The sequence below is a fragment of the Corvus brachyrhynchos genome, unplaced genomic scaffold, assembly GCF_000691975.1.
Source record: "Corvus brachyrhynchos isolate BGI_N302 unplaced genomic scaffold, ASM69197v1 scaffold44, whole genome shotgun sequence".
Classification (NCBI taxonomy): domain Eukaryota; kingdom Metazoa; phylum Chordata; class Aves; order Passeriformes; family Corvidae; genus Corvus; species Corvus brachyrhynchos.
Genome location: NW_008238359.1, coordinates 7,133,208 through 7,160,209, shown reverse-complemented (window position 1 = coordinate 7,160,209; position 27,002 = coordinate 7,133,208). Strand labels below are relative to the sequence as shown.

The window sequence follows — 27,002 nt, the reverse complement described above, 5'->3', positions numbered from 1 at the left end:
ATAACTTGTCTAAAAGGTTTTAATGTGAAGTATAGAAATATTTATGAATAAATGAAGCCTCATGGAAAATAAAATAATCTACCATTATACTGAAAACCATCAGATCATGGTTTTTTTAAGACATGGTAGAGTCCTCAGCTAGCATGGCACATCAAATCACACAAAATATTAGCTCTGCAAGAGGTTAGTAATCCTCCAGTGGCAAAATGTCAGATGAAGGGATCTGATTTTCTGAGTCTTCTCTGTCTGATCTTGGATGTCCCACGGTCCATCATAAGAGCAAGCAGCACATGATAACCTGACATACAGACTCTACAAAAATGGTAATAATTTGATATCCTTTCAAACTAAGGACATGATGAATTTTCTTTGCTTCTGTCTTCATATTAAAAACACCTTTATATGGGCAAGGCATAGCATGGGTGGAATTTGGGTAAAAGAGTAACAATAGGGTCTTCATCTCGAAAGACATTTTGTGAGATGACTATATGTCTGACAAGATGTACTGCCTTGTTTTAATTCCAGTGACTAAAAGCTTCTTGCTTAAATTTATTTGCAAACAGCTGCAAGGTTCAGCATGTGAGGAAAAGAATGTCATGGATGAGTATTCTGGGCTGGCTGCCCAAAACTTGTTATGATTATTATACATCCCGCACATGGTATGTGACAGTTTTCCCATCTCCATCCATGAATCTTTGTGTAAAAGGAGGGCTGAAAGGTCTGTCTTGAAGTATAATTATGCAATCCCAGGGTAAATAACAAAAAGGCAACAACAAAATTAGTAACTGATAGAAACATGAAATGAGTTCTTTTTTCCTGAAGAACTATGAAGCTCACTATAATAATCAAGCTAGAAAAATTCAGAATTCTGAAAATAAATCCAGTGGTTAGCAACTATTAAAATACAAAGCTGAGAGAAAACCTGAAACATTTTCACTCTCACTTCAGAAGACATCTAAATCCTGAGCTCTCAGAATGGAGTACATTACCTTGTTAACATTACTAAATGCATTCCACTTGGGTATATTATTTGCAAAGACCAAGACTTTTTTGATTTTTTATTCTTTGTCATAATCCTCCTAGTGTTTTCAAATGCTCCACTTTTAAGGCTTCTGCAAACTGTCACATTTAGTGTTCATTGACAACTATATTGTTCATATTTATGCTACTTCTTTCAGTGTTTCTGCTGCTGCCTGCACAGTGAAGGCTGCAATGGAAATCTGCCTCTTCACTTCTTCCCAGGCTTCATGTTGATCAGCTTTGCTTTCAATATCAAACATGGCATCATAGATTCCTGGGAAGGATTCTCCTGCATATTTGTTGTGGCTGCTTGGAGCAAAGATAACATGTCTGTGGGGAAGTTGAGGGAAAAAAAATAACAGTATTATGCATTAGGAAAATAAAACATACTATTTTATGGATAAAACTAGTCTGTTTCTATACCAGCTGTAAACTCTTGACACTGAAGATGTAAATAAATAAGATTATTGCAGCAATAGTAGCTAAAGTCCATGAAGCAAGAAAATAACATAAGCTACATTAAGCCATATGAATTCCACAGCCTTTTAGCTACTTGAGATAAAGTTAACTAAAGTATTTTCCTTTCCCTCAACTTAGATGAAATTAAAAGATTTTAAAAAAGCCAACTTTTTTTCTCAGAGCTATACACAGTATCCATCAGATACAGGCAGGCTTTGAGGTAGGAAAGACTTTTAACAAGAGACTGTTCTCAGTAGATTTTTAACCATGAGCTATGAGAGGTACAAAGATTGTAGATCTTAATTTCTCCTTCTGCAGTTAGTTTTTAGTGGAGAGATTACTGTTCTTAATTATGCAGACTGGTAAAAGGACCAAAAAGCTAGACTTAATTCACTGCCTCTTAAATAAGATTTACTTCTTGAACTGGATGAGAGGACCACTGAATTCCTTCCCAGCTGTTTCAGTACTGCTCTCCACACTACATTTGCTACCATGACTGTGCTCTTAAAATTATTTAAATTGTAGGTACTTCAATTATACTCTATTTCACTTTCAAATAATAAGAACAACTTCCTGAAGTCCCTACAACAAAAATTACTTAAAATGACTCCAGGGCGAAACTTTTACATCTGTTTAGAAGTCACATGAAACCAAGAGGAATTATCTGAATGGGCTTCCTACAAGACTCTTCCTCATTCTGTAGAGTGTGTCACACTGAAGTTTCCCCCAATGTCGTTTCCCCTTTTCAGTCTTATTCCTCCTGTCTCATCTACTTTTAGTGTGGTGAATAAAATCATTGTAACTCCATTTAGAGACCTGTAAATCTTAAAGGAATTCTCATAGCATACTCCATGAGAAAAGTAAGCCTTTCTCACCTATAGAATGGCCTGCCAGGTAATCCAAGAGGGTCGATGAAAGCCCTTTCTAGAAACATGAGCTGATCATTTAGTGATCTGACAGCAAGCAGGCTAAAAAAAAAAAAACGCAATATGTTGAATACATTAACTACAGTGTGTTTGACCTACTCTTATCCTGGCATACACATTGGTATTTATGAAGGACAGCAGATCTGTGATGTTGAACTTTAAGTGTAGCCCACAAAAGATAGCCCGTGTCAGCCAACCTGCACAACAGAATTATGCTGATCTATCCTGTGACAGGGTCTGGTTCGTAACTGGAAAGTCTCTTAAAGCTGTTTTTAAAGGCCAAGTGATAGTGTTGAAGAAGACAGCATTTCAGGTATTTTGTCTCATGTTGCCTCTTATTCCTTTATTTCCTTTTCATGAGGATGCTTAGGCAGAGCATTCTCTTCTTTTGTACAACAGTTTTCTAAGGAACCTCTTTTCCACAAAGCCAGCCAGCCACAAACTACTTCAATAAAGTTGCATTTCTTTTTATGTAAAATCACAACATCTCAGAAAAAGGAACCCTGTGATGGTACAATCATCTTTTGAGCCATCTGAGATTGAGTTTTTCTGATGGTAGATTTTAAATTCCCTAGAGCATAGACCATCTGTGTCTGTGTGCTTTGAATAGCCCTGAGCATACTGTCGATGCTTAACAAATAAAAGAACTGTGAAGAAGGTTATACAGAGTATATGTGGGCTTGGTGGTTTACATCCAAAGTAACTTGTAGACCTTCAAAGGCATTCAACAATAAAAAATGTTAAAATTTATATCACAGTAAACCTGGATTAATTCTACTATCACTAAGGAAATTGCTTCAAGTTTACAGTGGTGCAAGCAGAAACTGAAACTGGTTGGTTGAATTAAAGCATAGATTTTGGCCATCCATCAATAAAGCCATTTTGAAAATATCACATACAGGTCATACGTCATAAATGTTGTCTTTTGCATAAGAGGTTACTGTTATCTCCTTTATCTGAAAGTTGCTGCCATTAAAAAGATGGCTTTTATTCTCAGTTAGTGTTCCCTAAGGGTAGGCATATGGCTAAAGTAGATTCTTCCCAAGAAATGGAACATACATATATGTATATACAAAAGGAAGTTTGGCTTGTCGTTCTGGGCATGGCCTACAAAGAATACATTAAGAATTAAGTCAGGTGCAAACTAGGCCTTTTGGCATAGGTGGTGCATAGAATTTCTTGAAAGCTCATCAAAACGCTTGCCACAACTGCAGCTTCATTTTTTTTCTTTTTTTCAATTAAGTGGCACCAAGTCAAGACTAAGCCCTCCTGAGCACAGAGAACTACATGGAGTATTTGACTGGAAGAAAAAATGAGTTAAACTTACTTGTTGGTATCTATTTGTTGCAGTCTCTCATGAAAGCTAGCAGCAAGTTCTGTAAAATTCTTCACAGCTGAAAACAGAGCATCTGGAGGGAGCAGGAAGAAAGCATTTAACTTCAGATTCTGAAGATATCATTTAACAAATCAAATTCTTCAATTAAAGCTTTATCTTCCACTGTGATCATGATCATGAACTGTTAAAAGTCTCACTTAAGGAGTCTCACTGAAGGAAAAGAAGGTGACCCCATATTCCTACATTAAAAATATGTAATTCTGTGTGAAAACCTCTCTTAGAAACAATAGAAATAAGTATTTTTGTGAATATTGTTTACTATTTGCTACTTGAAGAATATACAGAAATATCAAAAACTGGATCATGGAATGAGAACCAGACTGTGTAGATTTTATAAATCCCAGCAACCTGTGTGTTACTGTTACATCCCTCCACACAGAGTTTTGAGAAAGACTGAGAACATGCGTGTGTGTCCACACGCATGCACGTGTACCTGATCTTCGTCATTAGCAGCCAAATCCTAAACTGAATACTCTATAATGTTGCTAATTAAAAAAACGCTTCTCAGGCACAGAATTACCCAACACTATAAGCTGCAAAGCTGTGTGATTTTTTTTTTTTAAGGAAACATGGCAATGATATATTGTTGTCAACACTGGCAAATTACACGCAGGTCAAAACACATGCAACTATCAGTGTTAGCTCTATTTAGTGGTGGCATAGTCCCTACATAGGCATTCTAGTGACCAAATAATTCCCATCTCAAATTAATGGAGGGTGTTGCTCTTGTTTTATTTACTGTTCATACAGCACCAGGTAAATACCAGGTTGTGACTAAGACATCCATTAATATAAGGCACTGTTAGCATTAACAGAGGAAGGATGTGATGAAAGACTGTACGTACCAAAGGATACATTGTATGTTGCCAGCTCCTCTTCATGATTCCTTGACAAATTATAGATGATGTGAGCATAGCTGCTCACAGCTGAGGCATAATCTCTACAGTCAAAAGGAAGCACAACAGAGTCGGCCAATTCGAACACCAGCCCTCCCCGTACCTGAGCTACTGTCAGATGATTCTTGAAAGTGGGATCATAAAACTGTTCCACAATTTCATAGGTTTCATAGACACTGTGGTAAACTGGATAGCTGCTGTATTTTTCTACGTTCTGGAACAGAAGAAACCAAACCAAAACAAAACCATTCTTCAGCTATGAATATTTCAGTGTGGCTTGAAAACCTTTGCTGTGGGATTCAAGGCACAGTAAAGTTTATGTGTTCAGGTCATACTAATCCTATGTAGTCACTATAGACAGTCGAAGGAGAAAAACTGGTCAGTGGTGGTTCTCTTAGACACTAACCTATGATGTGATGAATGGTCATTTGGAGAAATCTCTCTCCACTGACCACATACACAGCCCCAAGAAGGTAGCTAAGCACAGACACGTAACTCTCAGTTGGCTAAATCCAGGTGAGATTGGACTTCCTCTCTTGCTGGATTCAACAATCATTTGTGTCTTTGGATATTTCTTCCTTTTCAGAGGAAATGACCACACTGAATAGTTTGCTCCTTGAACATTTCTCAGTTAATCTCTTCTCACAATAAGCTCCAGAGCCCAACCCATATTTTCAATAAAATACAAACCATTTTGAACTCAAAGCTTTGTAAAGTGTTACAAATCATTCAAAAGTCACCATAAGCTACTCAGAAGCCTTCATCAACCATAGATAATTTTGAGCACATTCATTAGTCCTGAGCAAAAGTCTTTTATCTGATTAACATCAAGTTAATCATTCTTATTTATTACATATTTGTGTTGAGGTAGCACATACAATTGTAGTAATTAACACCACTCTGACACACTGAACTGAACTATCCTAAAAAGCTGGAAGTCTAAAAGGGTCCTTTACAGGTGATGTTATTCAGGCAGTTACAAGGGAAACCAAACTCCAAAGACACAGACTTACCCAATTTTTACTGTAACGTGCTCTGCCTGAAGCGATGCCAAGACGTTGAAAAAAGGCTTCAAAGTCATTGCCAGAACCCAGTTTATTTATTCTTTAAAGAAAGAGGAAAATGTCTTGAGTGACAATACTTAAAGTATAATTTTAGTTTGCTTTCAAGTATACCATGGCAGTTATTTATTCAGGAGTCAGTCACTACACACTTTTCCTAGTGTGCTCTTTTTAGTCAATACACCATGAACTGCCTCTGACTCCTACATTACCTGCACCTCATCAGTTGCATTCTCAGAGGGGCAGTCTCCTTTCTCCAGGCCAGAGACACCCAGTTCTCAGGAGGAGAATTCACCTCACTGTCGTTTATCACTGACAAGAACCAATGACCTTCCTTCTGCTGAACTTCCACTATCCCAAGCTCTCAACTCAGAGAAATCACAGCAGTACCAGCATGGCTTCGTGAAATAATATCAGTTTTTGAGATTCTGTAGAAACACCCTGGTAAATTTGAAGGACAATTTTGCAAAATCCTGCCTGGTGTGCTCCCCAGCCACCTGAACTCAGAGGCCTTCCAGGAGACAGGAAAAAAGTGCAAAGGAAAGCTGTTGAGTTAACATCTTGTGCACCTGCCACTGGCTTTTGCATACTACCGTTATTTGTCTAAATCTCTATAAACTTTCGTATATAAAGCCTCCTGTTCATCTACAAAGGCATGTTCACAAAACTGTGTTACAATAGGGTATCAGCTGCAATCATTGCAACTCTGAAATTTATACCAGCTGAGAATCATACCATTTCTTTTCAGCACTCAGCATTTCATAGGAGTATTTCTTTAAAACCCACAATCCACAAGTTATAATAATGTTTGGTATATAATTTGTTTCCTTTTTTCACTGACCTGGGGACCTCTTTATATTCACTTGATGGATTTTTTTTATACCAGCTCTCATAAAGAGATTTTCCTTCAAACCCTTTATCAGGACTTGGTATCTAGAAAAAGACAAAAAGTACAATTTTAAATGTTACCAAGCAACCTGTTATCACACCAAGCCTATGGCTTAGGCAATGAGCAAATCATCTTAAGTCCCTCAACCTTTCTGCATTTCCATTTTAACACTTCAAATGCATAGCATTTTCCAGAAAAATAGTTTATTTGCTAAAAAGTAGGTAACTTTAGAGGGAAGAAAACACAAGGAAAGCAAAACATTTCAAGTCAATATTTACATTCTGATATTTCTTTATGAGATTTTCAGCCATTTAATTTAAATATTCAGCAGAGAAACCTCTTAACAAAACCAAAACAATCTGCTTTCCTTTGGCAGGAAATTTCAATTTTGTCTTACTTAAATCCAGAACTGTTTCTACCTTGTTTCAATTCACAAAAAATATGTTTATGGATGCAGAAGCACCTTAGAAGGGCTAAGTGCACAGTACCTGGTGTTTATGTCATCATAGCTGCTAGAGGGGCATACAAATCATGATCATTCTAAAGTTCATTCCTATCACTGGCTAATTTGCAGGTAACTGAGCAGCTTAAACACTGTGGATGGTTTTTCATCTTTATATTGATGGACTGCTGAGGTTTTACTATTTTGAATCTATTAAAGATTATTAATATACATTCTATTATTAATATACCTATCTTCTATCTAAAAATTACTCCACAATAGGAATCAAATTAAAACTAATTTATTTGGGTTTTTGTCCATGAAGGAACTTGTTCATAGAACAGAATTATCACCATGAAGACTTTTAACCACAGATTAACTTTGGATGGGACCACATGAGACATGCTTCGTGATCAGCATTCTCTTCAGACATCAGCCACCATCAAGCTGTTGTTACATGCATTCATCAGCCTTTGCTTCCCAGCTCGAAGAAGGGTTACACAAGCATTTTTACTGGTATTTAGGTCAACATTTTAATGACAGCTCTTTGGTGTCCAAACTGAGGCTCTGCTGACCTGATTTCCTGACAGTTCTGAACACCTTCACTTAGCACAGGTTACCATGGAAACTGCAGGTGATCAACTCTTCTGGAGTTCAGGACAGAAATATCTTTATCTGGGTACCTACTTTTAACAGAGTTACATTTTATTTGCTGTCTTTTAATTGCCAGAAAATTGCTATACTGATTTACTACTTTTCCTTTACTTTTGCACCAGTCTAATGCCAGCCTCCAAGCGATAATAAATTATCAACCCAAGAAAAGACAGATGACTGAATACATAAAGCAGATCACAGAATATACACAGTAGTTGAATATACATTACATTGGCATCTAAAACATACACAAAAACTAATTAAATGTTCATTGTTTGATACAATTGAAAGGAAAAAAAACCCTCAGAAATAAAATGCCAGCCTCTAAGACCCACTCCCAGAGCAAGGAACATCTTACATCTAGGATGTTGTGGCTATTTCCTGAGAAAGGTCCCTACCTCTTAATTTCGTGTTCCACACGAATGTGTGAGAGCATCATGGTCAGAGACAATGAATTACTAACAGGGTACACTGAAGCTGAGCACATTGACCAAGCCTGTCACATCACACAAAAGCAACATGGTAGCCACCCTTCTTTCTTCCCCTGCCTAAAGGGAGTCAGAGTCTCCCACCACCATGGGCATTCTAGTAGTTGATCTGGGCAGCCAGGTTTGTGCTTGTTTCTGTCCTCTAGTTCACAGCATTCCCTTATTCTTTTGTTCTTAGAAGTAATGCTTTCACAGGAGGAGTGGAAAAATCCCCTAATCCTGAATAGCTAATAATTTAAAGGTATAAGCTGGAAATCCCCTTATCCCTCCTGGGAAAAAACTCCAGTTCCTTAGCTATTGACCTAGAAGGGGTCAGAAAATAAAGATCTCACACCATATTTTACAGACAGAGCCCCATCAAGTAAGTGAGCACTGAACATACTGGCTAAAAGTTTCAAGTGATATTACCTTTTTAGTCAGACTGTACACCAGACTGTACATCAGTGGTGTGCAATCCACTCTCAGTGTGTAGTTTCCTGAAAAAACATGAAAAGCTATTTATTTGAAGAAGGAAGTTCCCTCAGCTGAAATTTCATGCCATTGTTTAGTAACAAGAAAGGGATTAAGGAGCTACACTCTTTATGAGAAGCAAGCTGACAAGAGCCTTCCTGTGATCTTCTCAGTGCATTTCTGTTGGCTGGGATAAATTACAGCCCAGCTTTTGAAGCAAGTCTTAAGAGCTTTTCTTATGCCCCATGATTATTATGCATGTTATAAGAGAAAAAGCTGACTCTAAAGCCACAGAACTCATGGCATAACACTTCCTGCCTCTCCTATGACCTCCCAAATAGTGTAGCTACTGTAAAGGACTTTTTCCCTGACACAACAGGAATATCTGAAGGATACTTTATGATTCCAGGTCACAGTTTCTTCCCATATCCATTTCTGAATTAATGCAACAAAAATTATCACACTTAAGGTCTTATAAATCTCCCAGCCAAAATCCCTCCCAGTCATACCATCACTATTCCTGTAAAACACAAGTCAAATCCATGTACCTTCGACGGAAGAATCTGCATTGATATAAGCCACTCCCCGTGCTTGCAATACTTTGGCATTTTCCTGTGAGAAAGAGAAAAAGGAAGAAAATGCTGATAAACTTTTTTTCCCTCAGAACTACTTTCCCATTCACGAAAGAAACAGATGTTTCAAAGATATACTGCAAGGAGCTAGAGATTCTTGGTAGTTCAAAAGGAAACTCAAGGGAGAGAGAGAATGTGGTGTGTGAGGAAAAGAGGGGGAGGGAGGGAAGAAGTGCTGCTTTCTAGTGCAGATTTCTCAAAGAGCAGCTACCATGGAAATTTCTTTTTGAACACTATTGGTTTACCTCAGCCCACTCTGTTGATCCTAACAAGCCAAATTCCTCTGCATCCCAGCTTGCAAATATCACTGTTCTCCTTGGTCTCCATCCTGCAGTGAGAGACCATGAAAATTGTATTACAAAAATAAAGGATGCTTGTTACATGACTAATGTGAAAACATATGGCATTTTTGGGGGGCTCATCTTTTACCATGATCTGTGGGGAATGAGATATTTATAAGGAACTTTAGCATCAACTTCAGTAACCTAATTTAAGAAATGATTTGTTGTTGTGGCAATCTCACCTCTACTTCAATATTGTGCCAAATAATGTATTCCTTTGCATCTCTGACCTTTAAATGCAAGAAAATTTTCTAGAATCTAAAACTGATCAAGGAAAAATAATGTGCTGTGCACAAATTCTTGAAAGAAGGCTTTTCTAATACTATTGGTCGGTTCTGTTTAGTATACATTGTATACCAGTGTCTACTCTGACTGAAAAGTGGCATATTTTCATATCTATTACAGAAATTCTTTGACCTGTCTTTCAAATGACAGATTTCAAAACCTAAGAGATTCCCTGTAACTTTGACAGATCACCTTCAAAAGAAAAATCTTTCACTTGAAGTCCTCCATTCAATTTAAACCCAAGCCAAATGGAACAGGCTCTATTGCCCTTCTGCTGTGTCTCAGCCCAAAGTTTTCTTTGAAGCTACAGGAACTTTTTCATCTTTTATTCCCTTTCTTTTTTAACTTTTAACTTTTTTCCCATTTGCATTCCAGAGACAGCTTCCCCTGATATTCAGTTACCAGGAGGAAATGGAAATAACACTAAATGTCAATAGGTTTTATGTGTAATAGGCAGGCAAAGAACACTTCTCTAGCATAGTGTTTATGTCAGAGCTTCTCTCCATGAAATGTCAGATAGGGAGACAGCATTTGCTCTGACAGGAACAGAAACTTGGTGCAGTTGACATTTGTTCCTATTCTAATGCAACTAGGCATGAGGTATTTTTAACCACTACCTCCTACTACGTTTGCACAGCTCATTTTCTGCATTACACTGACATCCTTCACTTATTCTTGAGTATGCCTCCCAGCAACAGTCAAGTGCTGAAAAGGCTCTCAGTGTTGCCCTGATGAAGCCTTTATCAGTCTACCACCGTGTCACCTTTATAACACCACTGACATATCCAGTCTGAACAGCCTCAAACACACAGCAGTCAATTGTACCTAAATGCTGTGTTTATTTCAGCATCCCCCATTGTGTGTTTTGTTTCCCTCTAGGTGTACTATCTCTTGAGCAGAAGTACTTCACATGTACCAAGGTGCACAGCAGTGTGTTTATTCAAGACATCAGTGAAATAACACATTTTTAATTTCAAGCATATTTAAATCTCACAGAAATCAATGGGCACAGCTGAGAGCAGCTACTTTGATGTGCTTTATTCTTTCATTACATTACCTTTCTCTTTCAGTTTTCCAAAGCTCCTCACAATCTCGTGAACCACAGCTGCCCCACTCTGAGGATCAATGCCACCAAATACCCATGAGTCACGGTGGCCTCCCAGGATGACATACCTGTCTAGAGAAATTAATTTTGGAGGTTTACTTAGGAAAACTTTTTCCTGACATAGAGATGTTAACTTGAAGTAATTTCTAATTTTCCACCTATGTATCAGGCAACAGAGATTAAAAGTTTATAAAATACAGGATAGAAAGGTAAAAAACGTTTTAAATTTCTGAAGACATTTCTCTGTATTTTCGGTCAGTGCTGAAGAATTTGTCAAACCCAATAACTGGATCCCACACGACTTAAAACCTCAAACTCTGTATTGTTACTTCTATTATTAAACATACTACAGGTTTACTCTAAAGATACAAGCATCTTTCCATACTTCACAATAGTATGTTTCACGGAGAAGCTGACACACTAATTGTATCTGTACAGCACACAAATTCACAACATTAGGGTGTGCTGAATGCAGTATTTCTCTCTGGATCTATATAATCAATCACAAAAAGGGTTGTCCAAATCATGGCAGAGATACGCTTATTGAGATAAAATTCAGACTAGGTCTCTGTTCTACTATAATATGGTTAATAGTTGTGGTTTAGGCAAAAGGAAAGTGCTGCAGTTAGAAGATAAAAGTTGTTATCATCATTCATAGGGGTGTCTATATATCTGGTTTTTTGGAGTATAAAATCACACTGGTTACAAGAGACTGTAAGACAGACAAAAAGTCAATTGTGGTGGATCTAGTGTCTTCCAATGGAATGCAAAATCCATTGCCATGTTTATTAAGGAACAATATCCACTTAAGAATATTCTTTCAATTGCAAAGTTACTTGCCTGAAGACAAGTATTTCCATCTTGGTTATGACTCCCCTTTGAAAATTAGCATTTACAGTGAAAGTACTGACATACCCTGAACCACATGAAAGCCAGTGCAATAAATATTTCAACACCAAAGATCATGCAGTGCAGTATTTCAGAGAAAACTATATTCTTCATGTCCCCCTTCTAACCATGAAGGTCACTGCTCACTCACATTATGCTGAAGGCAAATGGTTTTACCTGGTTCCACCATGCCTCTGATGGCACCAATCACATTGTAAATCCTTCTTACTTCATTGTTGTTATGAATGTGCATTTTCACCTTTCTAGTGTATTGGGAAGAAAATACAAAAAGAAAGTCCGCCAGATTAGATAATCAAACATCTTGACGCCTTTCAAAAGTGTACAAAATAAATGATAAGGAAAGCATTTTGACCAAATTTATCTCCTATTAAACCAAAGTAAACCTGAAAATATTACAGTGTAGTTTTTTCTGGATTCATACTTGTGCAAATGAGAATAGCATTTAGCCCACGACAGCTATGTAATATTTCTGATGTCAACAATATTTATATAGATAACGGGATCAGAACTCCAAAGATCTTTTGCTAGCAGCTACTTTTTAAACAGTGCAAGAAAAATGGAAAACATCTAATGTTAAAAAGGTAAATAGTTCTAATTTTCTCCAGTTTGGTGCATATCAGAACTGACTCCATGTCCCGGTTTCACCCCAGCCAGCATCCAAGCCCCACACAGCCACTTGCTCACCCCCTCACCAGCAGCGAGAGAATCAGAAGGGTAAAAGGTAGAAAACTCATGGGTTGAGATAAAGACAATTTTATACATAAAGCAAAAGCCATGCACACAAGCAGACCAAAACAGGGAACTAATTCACTGTTTCCCATGAGCAGGCCAGTGTTCAGCCATCTCTAAAAGAGCAGAACCCCATCATGTGTAATGGTTACTTGGGAAGACAAACACCATCGCTCCAGATGTCTCCCTTTCCTCCTTCTTTCCCCCACTTTATGTAGTGAGCATGATGTCATATGGTCTGGAACGTCCCTTTGGGCAGTTGGGGTAGCTTCTCCTGGCTGTGTCTCCTCCCAGCCACCCCCAGCATCCTTGCCAGTGTGGCAGCACAAAAAGCAGAAAAGGCCTTGGCTCTGCGTAAGCCCTGCTCAGCAATAACAAAAACATTTCTGTATTATCAACCCTGTGTTCATGACCAACGAAAAACAGGCTCATACCAGCCACCAGTGAAGAAAATAAACTCTACCCCAGCCAAAACAAGAACACTCCAGCACAATCAATACTACTGCAGCATCTCAGGCAGCATAAAATCAGACAACCTGAGGTGCATCAAGAGATTTTTTCTATAACATCAAGAGTTGTTTATCTGTGCCACAGCTGAAGGTGTAACAACTCAGCCCCAAGGGTTCATATAAAGTTCAAAAAGTACGAACAATTGAATATGAAGTTAAACAGTTCATATGAAGTCAGTACATTGCACTCAGACAACATTGAAACACATAGACTTTAGTCCTAAACTGTAATTACTAATTCAGTTTAAAAACAATCTGAAGCAATAAATTGACATTGTAGTTTAAGCTCTTTTTCTGGAAAACCTGATGACTGGAAAAACTGCTTATATAAAGCAGTTTAATATTGCTTTATATAAGTCAATAGCTAAGACAAGAAGCTAGACTCACATGAATTTAAAAAAGACAACAAAAATTAAAAAAAAAAATCACTAATTCACTCTCAACAAATAGTTTTTCAAAGGCTAGATGCTTGTCAAATGAAACTGGTTCAGGACTAGCTGGAAACTAAAGAAGTAGGTCATATCCATAAAATCAAGACATAGTTTACTAATTCTTTGCACTGAGCGTATCTGAGCCAAGGAAATAGCCAAAATTAAAGGAGTTATGTAAATAAAGCCAGCTACTCTATCTTTGGTCAAATTCTATTGCTCTACCTTTTTTTCCTCTATCCCAAGCACACTCTCCTTAGGAAACAAAACTGACCTTGTAGAATAATTTCCTGCGAAACCAGGACCAACGTTGTAAGATACATTCAAACTTCCTTTCCAGCTACTATGAGGTGGTGCTTCTCCTCCCATATTACTGTTATGGAAAAAAAAGAAATCATTATTAGCTACAGACACCTTAGAACAGCACCAAACTCAAATGAGGAACCAGAAACCACACTTTGCTAGGTCCCATGCACACACAAACCAGTGCTGGTCTTTGTTTTAGACAATTTATACTACAAGCTTTGGCAGGAGAATAGTCTGGAGTTTTAGGTACACTAATACTAGTAAACTAACACAAAGCAATAATCCTGAGCATAGAGATTAGCTTGGAATGGCCTACAGCTACCCTGGGAAACAGTGGTGGCCTCAAAAGGTCTTGCATATAAACTGCCTCTTCTAAATGGTCCCTGGAACATTCTACTGCCTTGGATTGCATTTGCATTTGAATTAGCAGAGAGCAATTTGGCCTATTCCAACTCTTCAACAGCACAGGCAATTGTTTTCTGGTGCCTGTCCCTGCACACTGTTTAATCTCATAGCATAGACAGTCGATGGGTGTCAAAGATGGCTAAAGTGGAGAAACGTGATCAGTCCAAGTCACCCTTTCTTGTTCCACTGTCAAAAGTGATATGTTTTTCCTGTTAAGACAACTGGAAATGCAGTAATTCAGTGGATTGCAATCACCCAGACTTATTCCCCTGAAGGATTTATATTTTTGACATGAACTTCTGAGATACAAAGAAGGTATGCTGGATTTTCTGGCTCTCAGGAAGCAAAATACATTTATTGTAAATGAAAGCATATCTTCTACTGTAAATGAATACTCAGTCAAGCTTTATTCCACAGAACACTTCAACAAGTCTTCAGGCCCTTACTAAATTTTTTTTATAAAAATGTGATAGCAGCAATAACAAGAAGCTATGACTTCTCAAGACAAAAGTGAAAACAATGATCCAGTATTTTTAAAGGATTTAGGTTTCATTTATAATTATTAAAATCAAGTTCTAGTATTATTTAATACTTATTAAACAGAAATGTCTGGCTACATCTTATTTATACATAGTAATCTGCTCTATCACTACTAATAGGCAGTGGATAAAAGAGGTTTTTAACCTATACCTTTATAGACATCACAGTTATCCTGGTAACAGTGATGACTATAAAGTTTTAAACAAAAGACAATTTGTAGATGGATTAGTCCATAAAAGTTTGGGAGGAAATAGGAAAAACAGTAGAACAGTGTTAATGAACATCAGGTATGTAAAAACAGCAAAGACAGTAAAATCCTGCCTCACATGAAAATAAATAGCTTCAACACTGTAAGGGAAATTTGCATAGAGGACCAACAGATTTTGTTTTTTATGACTTAGTATTCAAATAGAGGCATCTGACAGAGCAGAATGTTAGCTCATGTGATTTAGGCATAAAATTCCTATACAAACACTTACCCAGGGTTATGTTCATTTACTGCCCTAAACACTTATCCATCATACTGTTGCCAACCCTGGCATTTCCTGCTCTGCATCTCTACATTTGATACAGATGATTTCTGCTACATTTTTTAGGGGAATGATACATGTATGTCAACTCAATCACATCATAGGTTTTTTTTAGAGAACTTATTTGGCTTGTTAAAACCATTATGAATTTGACTGCTGTCCACTGGCAAGCTGGTAGCCTGCCTCCATGCCACTTGCATGTTTAGCAAGCACACTTACTTACATGTAGTTGTCTATTCAATCCCCTGTCACACTCCCAGTTTCCTCAGTGACCTCACTAGCATCATTTCATATTTAAACAACATAATACACCTGATTAGTGAGAGAATACACTTTCCTTTAACAGCGAACAGGACAAATATTGTCTCATCAAACATTCATGGCAACTGTTTCCCAGGACAAATGAATGACTTCATCTGTGGTCTTTTTTACATGACAGGTATCATGCCAGCCTCAATGGCATGATAAGCAAAAATGTTTGCTTTTATTCACACTGAGAGGCACTTAGTAATTCCAATATACTTGACTGACCAAGATGTATAACAAATGATCCTTTCAACTCTGAACATACCTGGTATGTAACAATAGGTACCACACTTACCTCCTAATGAGGAACAAACATATTATTTCAACGGCTACAGGAGAAGCACAGTACAAAAGTCTTTTTACTCTCTTTTCAAATACTCCCATAACTTCCAAAAAAACAATCTGCTAGAAATTCCTCATGCCCCCCATGCACTTACCGCAGTAATAATTCTGCATCATGATAGCCAATAGGATGAACCGGAATTTTTGGGAGCCCTACACCGCTGGCTTTGTCTAATCGGTATGTGTATTCTGAAAGCAAACAACAGATATTTGTATATTTACAAGTCTCAGAAGGAAGCTGCACAATTCATAGCACAGTCCTAACACTGGAGTCAGGAATAATCATTTCATTTTCCTGGAAGCTGAGCTGACATCTTCCCAGTGATCTTATTCTTTGTGCTTTATCAATGTGTTTTCAGAGAGACACTAATGAAGGTTCTCCTATAGTGTCTACAGTCATGCATTTAAAGATGGCTGGAAATTTTAAAATTATTTGTTCCTTTTTTGTCTTGAAATACTTTTACGTAGAAATATTTCTCTTCTTGACAAAGAAGTTCAGACTAAGCTACACAGAAAGAACTAGAACAAAGAGGGAGCCCATAGTCTGATGCTTGGAACATTCAGCTGGGAACTAAAAAAAATTTGTCAGTTGAGAAAGAGATGCAGATAAAATCTTATACACTGGACTGCTGAATATTCTGGATTGTTGTTTTTGTGTACAAAACAAAATCTAGATTTTGTTCTGACAAAGCTCAAATACAAATAATTTTTTTTAAACAAATAAGAATCTTACTCTTCATGATGTGGACAAAAGCGTATATGGAAGAGTTTCCTCCTTAATACAACATTTACAGGGACCCTTTGTGTGAGAGATAGGGATTCATCTGTGAGACCACTGACTCTAGCATGAGGAACCAGAAATTTTCTTCCTGGTCTGTTCTGGCATGCTGCTGTTTTGAACATGTATCTCCTTCCAGCTCAAGTTCTGTTGCCTAGAGGCAACACTGCCCCTCACTTAGGGACTACTTTTCTTGAGGTGACTGCCTCTCTCAGATATGCTGGCCCAAGTGCTGGCATAGATAGTTCTTAATGAATTTCAGTCAAAATTATCTGGTTCAATTGCTAAATGAAACAGCTTAGGCACAGCTCAAGCAGCTGAGGAAGCCTAAGGTGAAGGTGGTGAATACAGATCAGCACTCTAGGGCTCCCCCTAATATCCCCTCGCTTTCTCTCATGCACCATTTACAGAAGTGGCCCACTGCAGTGAAACCTGAAGCTGCCTCTTTTAGCAACAAAGACTAAGAAAAAAGTGTGTTGTTACAAGGGAGAAAACATCCCCACCCCCTGCCCTTTCCTGATACCAGACCCTCAGAGAATGCCTTCTCTAGAGTCACTCACCTTTTGCAGGATAACCTGGTGTCAGAGGGTCCCCTGCCCCATTCAGGTTTAATACATTCCCACGCTGGGCTCCTCCACCTGGAAGGTTCCAGCCATTTGGATAAGGATCTACTCCAGGTGCGCAGTAGTCAGCAGGGTCAGAGTACAGAATAATTCCCTTGGCACCCGCCAATTCAGCATTCTTCACCTGCAAAGTACATCTCCTGTCTCTATCCAGTCCTTTATAGCTTGACCCCAGAGTCCAAGGGGCAAAAGAAAGTATAAATTACAATGATTTTTTTCTCAGGGTCTTTTACAGTGCTTGGGATAAGTAAGGAGCCCATAACTGTCTCATAATTTCCTGAAAAATATATATGCAGATATCAGGTTTCATATGAAAGTCAAAGGTCTGCTGTTGCTTTGACTTTTAGTTGGGAGATAACAACAGTGGCATGGAAAACATCCTCCACAGTATTGCTGCATAACCTGAGTTTTCATTCAGTCATCCAGATCAATACAATCAGCTGACTATTGAAATGTACACACTATGAACAGAAAAAACTGTATCACATTAATGCAACAGTATCTTTCAGGCAGTCTTGTACTTACCTTATTTACCTAAATGACTCCTGAATGTATCTCAGGGTTCAGACTACGCAGGAAGATTGGAGAGCTTGAAACTGCCTTTGGCTGTTTCTTTCTTTGTGAACAAGATTAACTGCAGAGAGCCCATATTTTAGGCTTATTGTGGCAGAAGGACTGACCTGGATGCTGTTTTAAAAGTGTTCATGTGTGACTTTATTATTGTACAATATATGTCATTCTGACATCCCAATCTGGTTTGCTACTAGATATGAAAGTGATGGATAGTGACTGAGTGACAACTAATCCTCAACAGTTTTAAATTTGGGTACTTTAACTCAGAAATATCATAGCTTTTTTTTCTTTTTTTTTTTTTTTTTTTTTTTTAAAGGAAATGCAGTACTTGCCTTCATCCTCCATCCTATTTTTGCACACCATTAGGAAGTTGAAAAACTTTCTGTACAGTCCTCCAGATTTTATACAGGCTACCAAATTCTTCAGTATATAAGCAGTCATTAGAAATACTACTGTAAGAATTAAGATATCCCTTTGTGTCAACAAGGGCATATAATTTCCAAATCACAGGAAAACTGCCTCTCTAGATAGTAGCAACTCTAAAGTATTGGTGTTTCATTTTAAGAAAAGATTCACAGACAATAAAACCTTTGTCAATTTTTAAGTCTTTTCCATTCAGATAGTATCTTTTGGAGCGGTAAACAATTAAGTGAAAATATTATCTGACCCAGAATATGAGTTATATACCACTTTTCACTGGTGAAAATGATATATTTGTAAACCAGTGAGTTATCTATTTAAAAGCTTCATACAAGATTAATCAACAGCATATAATAAGAATTGGCATTCCAGTGAATTCCATGCTTGATACCCCCTTAGGTGACTGACAAATACAAATCACAGACCTGCTTAAATTAGGGTCAAACTAGTTGTTGTACAAGAGCCAAACACCCTTAAAATAGACTGTCTTCTTACATCTCTGTTGAGAAACAACTTGAGTGTATGCCTGAAGTATGTACAGGATTATGTCCTTTCCTGTTAGGTCATGGAAATCTGCCTAAAACTGTAGTTTAAAAATAAATTTATATGACGGGGACGTTGAATAAACAAATACAGAATTTAAAATAACCTCCATATAGTTATAGTCTCTGTCTGGTGTACAGAACCATTATAAAGAAACACAACATTGACCTGGTAAAGAACAGCTGAACCAATAGGGAAGAATGATCTAGTTCAGAATTAAGTGTATGACACTCTATTAGTGATATTTTGGAACAATTTATAGAATGCAAGTGAATATTAAAATATGGAACATTTTCCAACTGATTTACTTTTATCCTAGAAATGTATTACATATTTATGAAATGTACATTTGACAAGCTCTACTAAAGAATCATCTTTGAACGCAGGGTCTATGAAAACTCAGTTACTCTCTAATCTCCAGAACAGCTTAGGGAAGTGTTTCGGTCTCTTGAAAATGCTGAAGAGCAGAACAGTTGAAGTGGGAATAACACTGAGATGGGCAGTAACATTTTTATACACAGGGATTACCTTATTTCCTCTGAAGATCTTCCCATATCTGGCAATAACAATCTTTCCTGTACAGTTAATTCCCATTACACGTTCTAACGTAAAGAAGTCCTCGGTGCGGCCATAATTCACATACACCAACTCACCCTGAGAGAAGGAGGCAGGATTTGAAACAATGTCAAAGAGCATGTTGAAAGGAGGATGTGATCTAGTAGGATAACAACCTGGGAACAATGATCTCTGAGACTGGCTGCAGTATGAATCCTTTGATTGTAAAGCAATTACGTAGACAAGTGACTTTTAGTGAATCCTGCAATCCAAAGCTGCCAGACTTTGTGCAAAACAGAGAATGTTCACATATGACTTCTGTATCAGAAACTTAAAGTGCTCAGATAGCATTTGCTTCTCTTTGTTGTCTGCTTAAGCTGGAGTCAGTCTTGGATAGCTGTAAGTATGTTGGACACAGACACCACAGTAAATTTCAGTTGTATTTTATGCAGTGCAGTTCACAGCTTGTTTAATAGAATGGTTTTTAACATAAAATTCTTGGCTACACCTGCTCCTCCTGTGCTGTTTGCAGTACAGATGCAGACAACAGCTCACTGGAGAATGCTATTGCTAATAGCCCTAGCTAAGTACCTGGAGGTCTTGTCAAGCTATTATTTTGTAATAAGGTGAAAATCAGCATCATATTTTGAGAAGACAATCTGTCTTTAGGTATTGTTTTCATTGGTTACAAGGTTCTTATATTTAATTAAAATAAAACAAATTCCTAAAGAAGGACGCTAAAGCTTTTTAAACTTGTTTTCATTATTTCCCACATCTCATCACTTACTCTCTCCACAAACCAAATAAAGCAGTGATGTTATTCTGTCTTTCTTTGGTGATATATTATGATAAAAGGTCAAACCCCATGAATTTTATCTTTCTATGCTCCAAAATTCCCACTGCAATTCTTGAAACACTCAAAACTCTTATGTCCCAGGGTACAGATTCTGTACGGGTTCTTCAGCTGGTTTTCTGCCTGGTTCTCCAGCTTTCTTTTGAGTATCTGAGGCAAATGAATACAGTATACCTTTTGTTTTCTGGACTTGAACAGCTTATTAACAAACTTCACAAAGTACATGACTGATATAATACTCAGCTGTGTGAACAGAAGCATTAGCAGAGCCTGGACCAGATGACTTCACAGGGTTCTGCCAACCTAAATTATTCTACGTACAGACAGGAAAGATATTGCGAAAAACACCAAGAAATTCTAATCTTACAGAACATTAATTGAAACCACTAATGATCACAGACCAGAAAACTCCTGTTTCACAGGCTAGCTTTATCAAAGAAAGTCCATCAGCTGGTACCATATTTATAACAAGACATGAAGGATTAGCATTAAATTCAGATCACAGCAACACTTTCATCGCCACCAATAGCTTTTCAAGCATACTCAACACTGTGCAGCTATACCTGTCAATGTGAGCCTTGGGCAAGCAGCATTTTGAAAAGTGAGACTGTTCATTTGGCTGTGTAAATGTAACAGTCTATTTGTCCACCAAGAAGGGAAACAATGGTGCATAGTTACAGAAATGTCTGGGGAAATTTACAGCAGCTGGTATTAAAGATTTATTGCCATATTTTTTAAGGAAAAGAAAAAATAAAATCCAGTTCTGACTCAAACTAGAGAAAAAAATCAAAGATATGTATGACTGCTCAATTTGAACATTGCTTCATCACAATAATCCCAAGAATATCAGAGCTAGGTCACTTTTCCTGCTGGGGGTAAGTTGGGTTTTGAACTAAAGCCTAAGGAATTTCACATTATTCTGTATTGCTCTCTGATATTCTGTGCTATGCTACAGTACACTGTGGTATTCCATCTTTTCTATTACTATTATTTCTATTTCTGCCTCTGCTTCTTTTCCTACTTCTGTTACTACTTCAATTCCTACTACATTACCTTACCTCAGGCATTCCTTGGGCTGAAAAGGCACTGTAGGGTGGCACCACATCTCTAACAGCCTCATATCCTGGAGGAGGAGGCTCAGACAATGATGTGTTGAAAATCTGATGGGAAAGGAGAAAAGGAATAAAGTAAACAAGGCAATATGGAAAATAAGTACTTTCTGTTCACAAGCACATTTCACAAGCTTTTGCAAACTAAAGGACTCTAGTTTTAGAATTCTACAAAAGAAGTGGCCAAAACTTCAGCAAGCACTGGGCATCCTTTACAGTAGGCATGCTTAGTGTGTGAACACAAATCCCATCTCCACTCTTCACAGAGAATCCTGCATAAATGAACACAGGGTTCCCTGAAGTGGTCTCAGTACAGCAGATAAAAGCAGGTTAGATCACAGTGGTAAAACTGCTTGCATTCTGCTCATCCCTGAAGCTTCTACATGCACTAGAGCTAGCATGTAATGAACTCATGCCCCTTGTGATAGCACACCTCAAGGCCTAAACTCTAATCTTCCAGAAATTGAATTTAGCAGAATCATCAATACTGTACAACAAATCAGTGCAAAGAATGGTGCTGACCATGGTTTCTTTCCTCTTTCTAAATAATGGAGTGATTTTCAAACAATTGAATTACGTGGAGTAATTCACTTACATAATTGTCCTTTAATCCACATGTCAGGATGCTGTATGAATCAGGGTAAATACTAGTATTCTTAGCACATATATTATGAAACAAAGATGCAAAATATAAAAGCAAACTGGAATCCCTGATTTCCATGAACTTTGCATCAGGCCCAAAACCATTAAGTGAACAGAGGACAGTTTTCCCTCACAGCCTTCCCAGGTGTACGAAGGTGATTTTGTTCCCTGGTTGGAAAAATTATGGATTTTGTACCTCATTGCCATGCTCATCGATTATTGAGATGTAGTTGGGCTTAGTGTCATTAGGGTAAGAGAGCAAGACATCATAATGAGCCAACTGAACTGAATCCAAACCAAATTTCTTCCACTCAGCTTGGACTTGCTGTGCCAGATGCATATTTTCCTTTGTTCCCGCTAGGTGAGGGAGCTGTGTAAAATTGCTAGAGAAAAGGAAGAAATGAGCAGGGTCAGGCATTGAAGGGTCAGGCATAATCAGAACTCTTCTTAGACTAGCTGGAAATAAACATCATAGAAATGATCAGATATACTCAGGCTAAATAAGGACCAAGACTTCTCTGCATCTATGAGTTTTTCTGTTGAGGTGAAGGGTTTCAGGCTGTCCTGATCTAGCACAGATATTTTTATCTTCCTTGCAGCATGGTTTAGCAAGAATGGTGTGATGACACCAGCTATGGGGTGTTGTCCTTTTTTTACTGCTTGTCTTGTGAGCAGCAGTAGGCGTATGCACAATTAGACTTTATCACTGTGAAATGATAAAAGAATTGAGTAAAATTATCTTAGTGTATTCAATTTAGAAAAGTGCATAATTACTCTGATACTTACTTGCAATTAACTAGATATTCTCCTTGGATCCCACTATTTTAATTAATTTTGGCACAAATAGTGATTTATTTAAAGGTTCACTCCTAGTGTGTCTTGTTGGTAAGTAAAAGAGAGTGAGTTTTGAGTACTGCATAAACAAGGAAAAGAAAAACTCAACAGTTTGTGACTTAAAAGTCATGCCAGCATGAATAACAAACAGCAAAAGAGAACATAAATAGTGAACAGCCCATTGTCTGAAAAAAAAATTGTCCAGACCATTGTGAAAGCCCAGTGGTGAAGCCAGCTGAAAAAACCCTCAGTTGAATGAGGCTGTCATCATGATGTCCTCATTCTATCATATGACCATGCCATAAACATGCCACAGCAGCATGTGTGGCACCAGCTGGTGTTAATGAAGGAAATTGTATCTTCGATTACGAAGGGGTGTGAGATTAGGAAAAACTTAAATTCTTGAGTTCAAATAAGACCAAAGACATCAAAGAAAGCACTTGGAAAGAACTATACAAAGTATAGTATAGTATAGTATAGGTTGTAAGGGATCTACAACATTCATCTAGCCCCACTGCCTGACCAATTCAGGGCTGACCAAGTTAAAACATGTTCTTAAGAGCATTGTCCAAATGCCTCTTGAACACTGACAGGCTTGGGCCATTGACCACCTCTCTAGAATGCCTGTTTCCAGTCTGAACACCCTCTTGGTAAAGAAATGCTTCCTCATGTCCAGTCTGAAGCTTCTCTGGTGCAGCTTTGAACTATTCCTATGCATCCTACCACTGGATACCAGGGAGAAAAAATGAGCACCTCTCTTGCCATGTCCCCTCCTTAGGAAGCTGTAGGGAGCAATGAGGTTGTCCCTCAGCCTCCTTTTCTCCAAACTAGACAAAGTCCTTGGCAGCCAAATGCTGCTGTATAAAATCACATTCCTCTGATCATGCCAACATCTAATACTGTACTAAAGTCACTGTTTTAGTGACAGCATCGTCTTCTGGATGACATATACTGAACCAAGACCACACTTATGTGTTATTGTGAGTGAGAATGGCTGTTTTCTGTATGAGTTTAAGTTTTCTGTAAGTGTTTAAGTATCACATTTTCATTAAAAGCTGATTTGTGCAATAACACTTTCCTCTATTACATTCCCATTTAACTGAACATTGTGTTTTTCTTCATTTTCTCTTCTAATCTGACTGCCTGTAATGGTAGTTCTGAGGAGTGACTAAACATCTGCCTTATTTCACTGCAGTTCTGGCCACATGACAGTTAATGAGGTACAATGTTTTCTGTTTATGTACAGACAGGGAGTTTAGAGGGCAGGAAGGTCTTTTCACAGAGCTATTTAACAACAGTTGACTTTGCAGGAGCCAAAACACAGGTTAAGACTCTAAAAACTCCTAAATCTTTGGTTTTGAATGTGTATGTTATAGTCCAGTACATGACTGCTGTGTAGTAAAGAGACCATACTTTCCAGGTAATTTTTTTGCAATAGTTCGTGGTAAATGCACTTAGAATGAAAGCAGTGGGATTGCCAAAATCTTATAAACTGAAAATGGTCTTTTAGTAATTTAGTTTTGCATAACTCCATGTTATGTAATCAGACTGGGAGTATGAGGCAAATCCAAATTTGTTGATTATTCCTACAATAGCTGATGCTCTTTCTTTACACTGAAACTAAATTCCTGTCAATAAACTATGACTTGTGGTCTATTATTGACTGGAGTAAATACAAGTTTTAACAAATACTACACTCTCTTAAGAGAAAAAGAATCCATTTACAAGATCCCTAAAGCAAACAAATCAAGTACAAGTTTTAACAAATACTACATTCTCTTAAGAGAAAAATAATCCATTTATAAGATCCCTAAAACAAACAGATCAAGTACTTGCAGTTAAAGCTTCTAAGTTACTAAAATACAGAAATTTATTACATTAAATTCTAATAGACTTTAAAATATCTATATTGTCATGTTCCATTGTTTTGAATTGTTTGAAGCATGGCCAGCAAGTTGAGAGAGGTGATTCTGCCCCTCTACTCTGCTTCATGAGAGCCCACCTGCAGTGCTGTGCTCAGCTCTGAGGCCCAGCATTAATAAGGACAAGGACTTGATGGAACAAGTCCCAGAGGAGGCCATGAAAATGATCAGAGGGCTGGGGCATCCCTCCTGAGAAGAAAGGCTGAGAGACCTGGGGCCACTCAGCCTGGAGAAGGCTCCAAGACCTTACAGCACCTTCCAATACCTAAAGGGGGCTTACAAGAAGGCTGGAGAGGGATATTTTTCAAGGGCATGTAGTGATAGGAAAAGGGATAATGGCTTTAAACTGTCAGAGGGCAGGTTTAGATTAGATATCAGGAAGAAGTTCTTCACTGTGAGGATGGTGAGGCACCGGAAAAGGTTGCCCAGAGAAGCTGTGAATGCCCCATCCCTGCAAGTGTTCAAGGCCAGGTTGGAGAGAGCTCTGAGCAACATGGTCTAGTAGAAAGTGTGCCTGCCCATGGCATGGGTGTTGAAACTAGAGGATTTTTAAGGTCCCTTCCAACATAACCCATTCTACAATTCTGTGATCCTTGGGCTGGTTCCCACTTGATTATTTTTTTCTTGTCTGAACTGATTAGTCTACACACTGCTTACTAAAGAAAGTGTTTGATGTTTTCAGCTTTCATCTCAGCCATGAATGCTGTCCTCATCTCCTCATGAGTACTCAGAGATGTCTTCTTTTCTGTAGGTTTTGCAAACCAGCCTGTACAACACATAAAAATACAACAGTAAAAACATCAGAGCAATATTCTCATGACACACACCACTTCTCTTTGGTCTCCCCACAAGGTTTGCACTGTTTTACATTTACAACTGTTTTTATTTCAGCACATACAAGCAACCATAACCTAATGTGTTAATCCCACAAATGGTAAGAGAACTTATTTGCCTAGGTAGATGTTGAGTGATATAAAATACTATATTCTTATATATTTATATACTCTCTCTATATATATTTATTCACCTGTTATTTTCCTGTAGATGCTAAGGAGACTTATCTATCTTCCTTGAGCGCCAGAACATCATGCTGTCAGTCATATAGTTACCTCCATAATAAGGCAGCAGCTTTACAAAAATGCACAGAAACACAGGCACACTTTGTAAGGAACAGATGTCTTTTAACTCCTTTCTCACTCTCTGGTCTGTCTGGCTCTTATTCTGGAATCATTCCCTTACTGAGCAAGCACTATCAGAGTAAGTGATGAGAGGAACACCTGGCTAGAAAGAGAAGTGTTCCTGACATCTGTTTTTAAGTCAGACTGGACACATTCAGAGCTTACGCAGCAGCAGCTACATGGGTAGTGGGAATGAGAGAACCAGTGGATTGAAGAGGGTAACAAGCTGGCACCAATGAGGCAATGGTCACAGGCACAGTGAAAGGCTCTACATGAGAGAGGAATTCAGTCGGGACTTCCCAATGGCACCAATCCCAAGTACATACCGAATGGCATTGCAAAATACGAGTGCCTCTTTTGTTTTCCTTCCTCCCCTAAGCTCATCCTGATTCATACGTGGAGCCAAAAGAAAGGTAGAGAGGGGGAATCTCTCGCGACAGCAATCCTCAGTCCTGTCTGCTTGGGACGAGGAGTAGGTGAGACATTGAATTAAAGACTATTTCTCCCCTCCTGTCCGTGCCCCGCCAGCCCCAGGTTTTCTGGCTGGGGCTGAGGCTGTTTCAAGGCAGCAGGGTCGAGGGGTATGTCTTTTGTCCCCTCCTCACAAACCCAGCGCCCCTTTCTTTTGCCCACAGCATTATTTTATTTCTATTAACTTTAACAAAAAGTAAGTAGAAAAACAAGGCAAAGACACAAAAACCCCTTCTTCTGCGGAGGAGCTGGATATCCCAGAGAGGGTCACTGACTGTACCTGCCCGGTGTGAAGGGAGGGAAGCAGGGAGGGTGGTATCGGCCGGCTGAGCACGGACTCACCTCAGGCACCCTTGGCACAAATTCCCGGGTGCTGGAAACCCGCCCGCTTCTCCCCCCACCCCGGCCCTTCCTCGGCCCGGCTCCGAGCCACGTCCCCCGGCCGCGCAGCCC

The 27,002-nt window shown here is 38.4% G+C and overlaps 1 protein-coding gene across 1 annotated transcript; it reads right to left on the bottom strand.

Annotated features, from left to right (window-relative positions):
- Positions 1 to 26,894, bottom strand: LOC103616750 (glutamate carboxypeptidase 2). Its single transcript, XM_017736014.1, has 19 exons — positions 25,928 to 26,894; positions 25,558 to 25,666; positions 22,341 to 22,527; positions 21,452 to 21,553; positions 19,514 to 19,639; positions 17,387 to 17,573; positions 16,144 to 16,237; positions 13,894 to 13,992; positions 12,110 to 12,195; positions 10,997 to 11,116; positions 9,559 to 9,641; positions 9,230 to 9,293; positions 8,640 to 8,707; positions 6,600 to 6,691; positions 5,711 to 5,801; positions 4,647 to 4,911; positions 3,733 to 3,814; positions 2,355 to 2,447; positions 1 to 1,350 (listed from the first exon to the last, which is right to left on the bottom strand). The coding sequence occupies exons 2-19, from the start codon at positions 25,611 to 25,613 to the stop codon at positions 1,161 to 1,163; spliced, it is 2,085 nt and encodes a 694-aa protein (XP_017591503.1). The 5' UTR covers positions 25,614 to 25,666; positions 25,928 to 26,894; the 3' UTR covers positions 1 to 1,160.
- Positions 26,895 to 27,002: the final 108 nt, after the last annotated feature.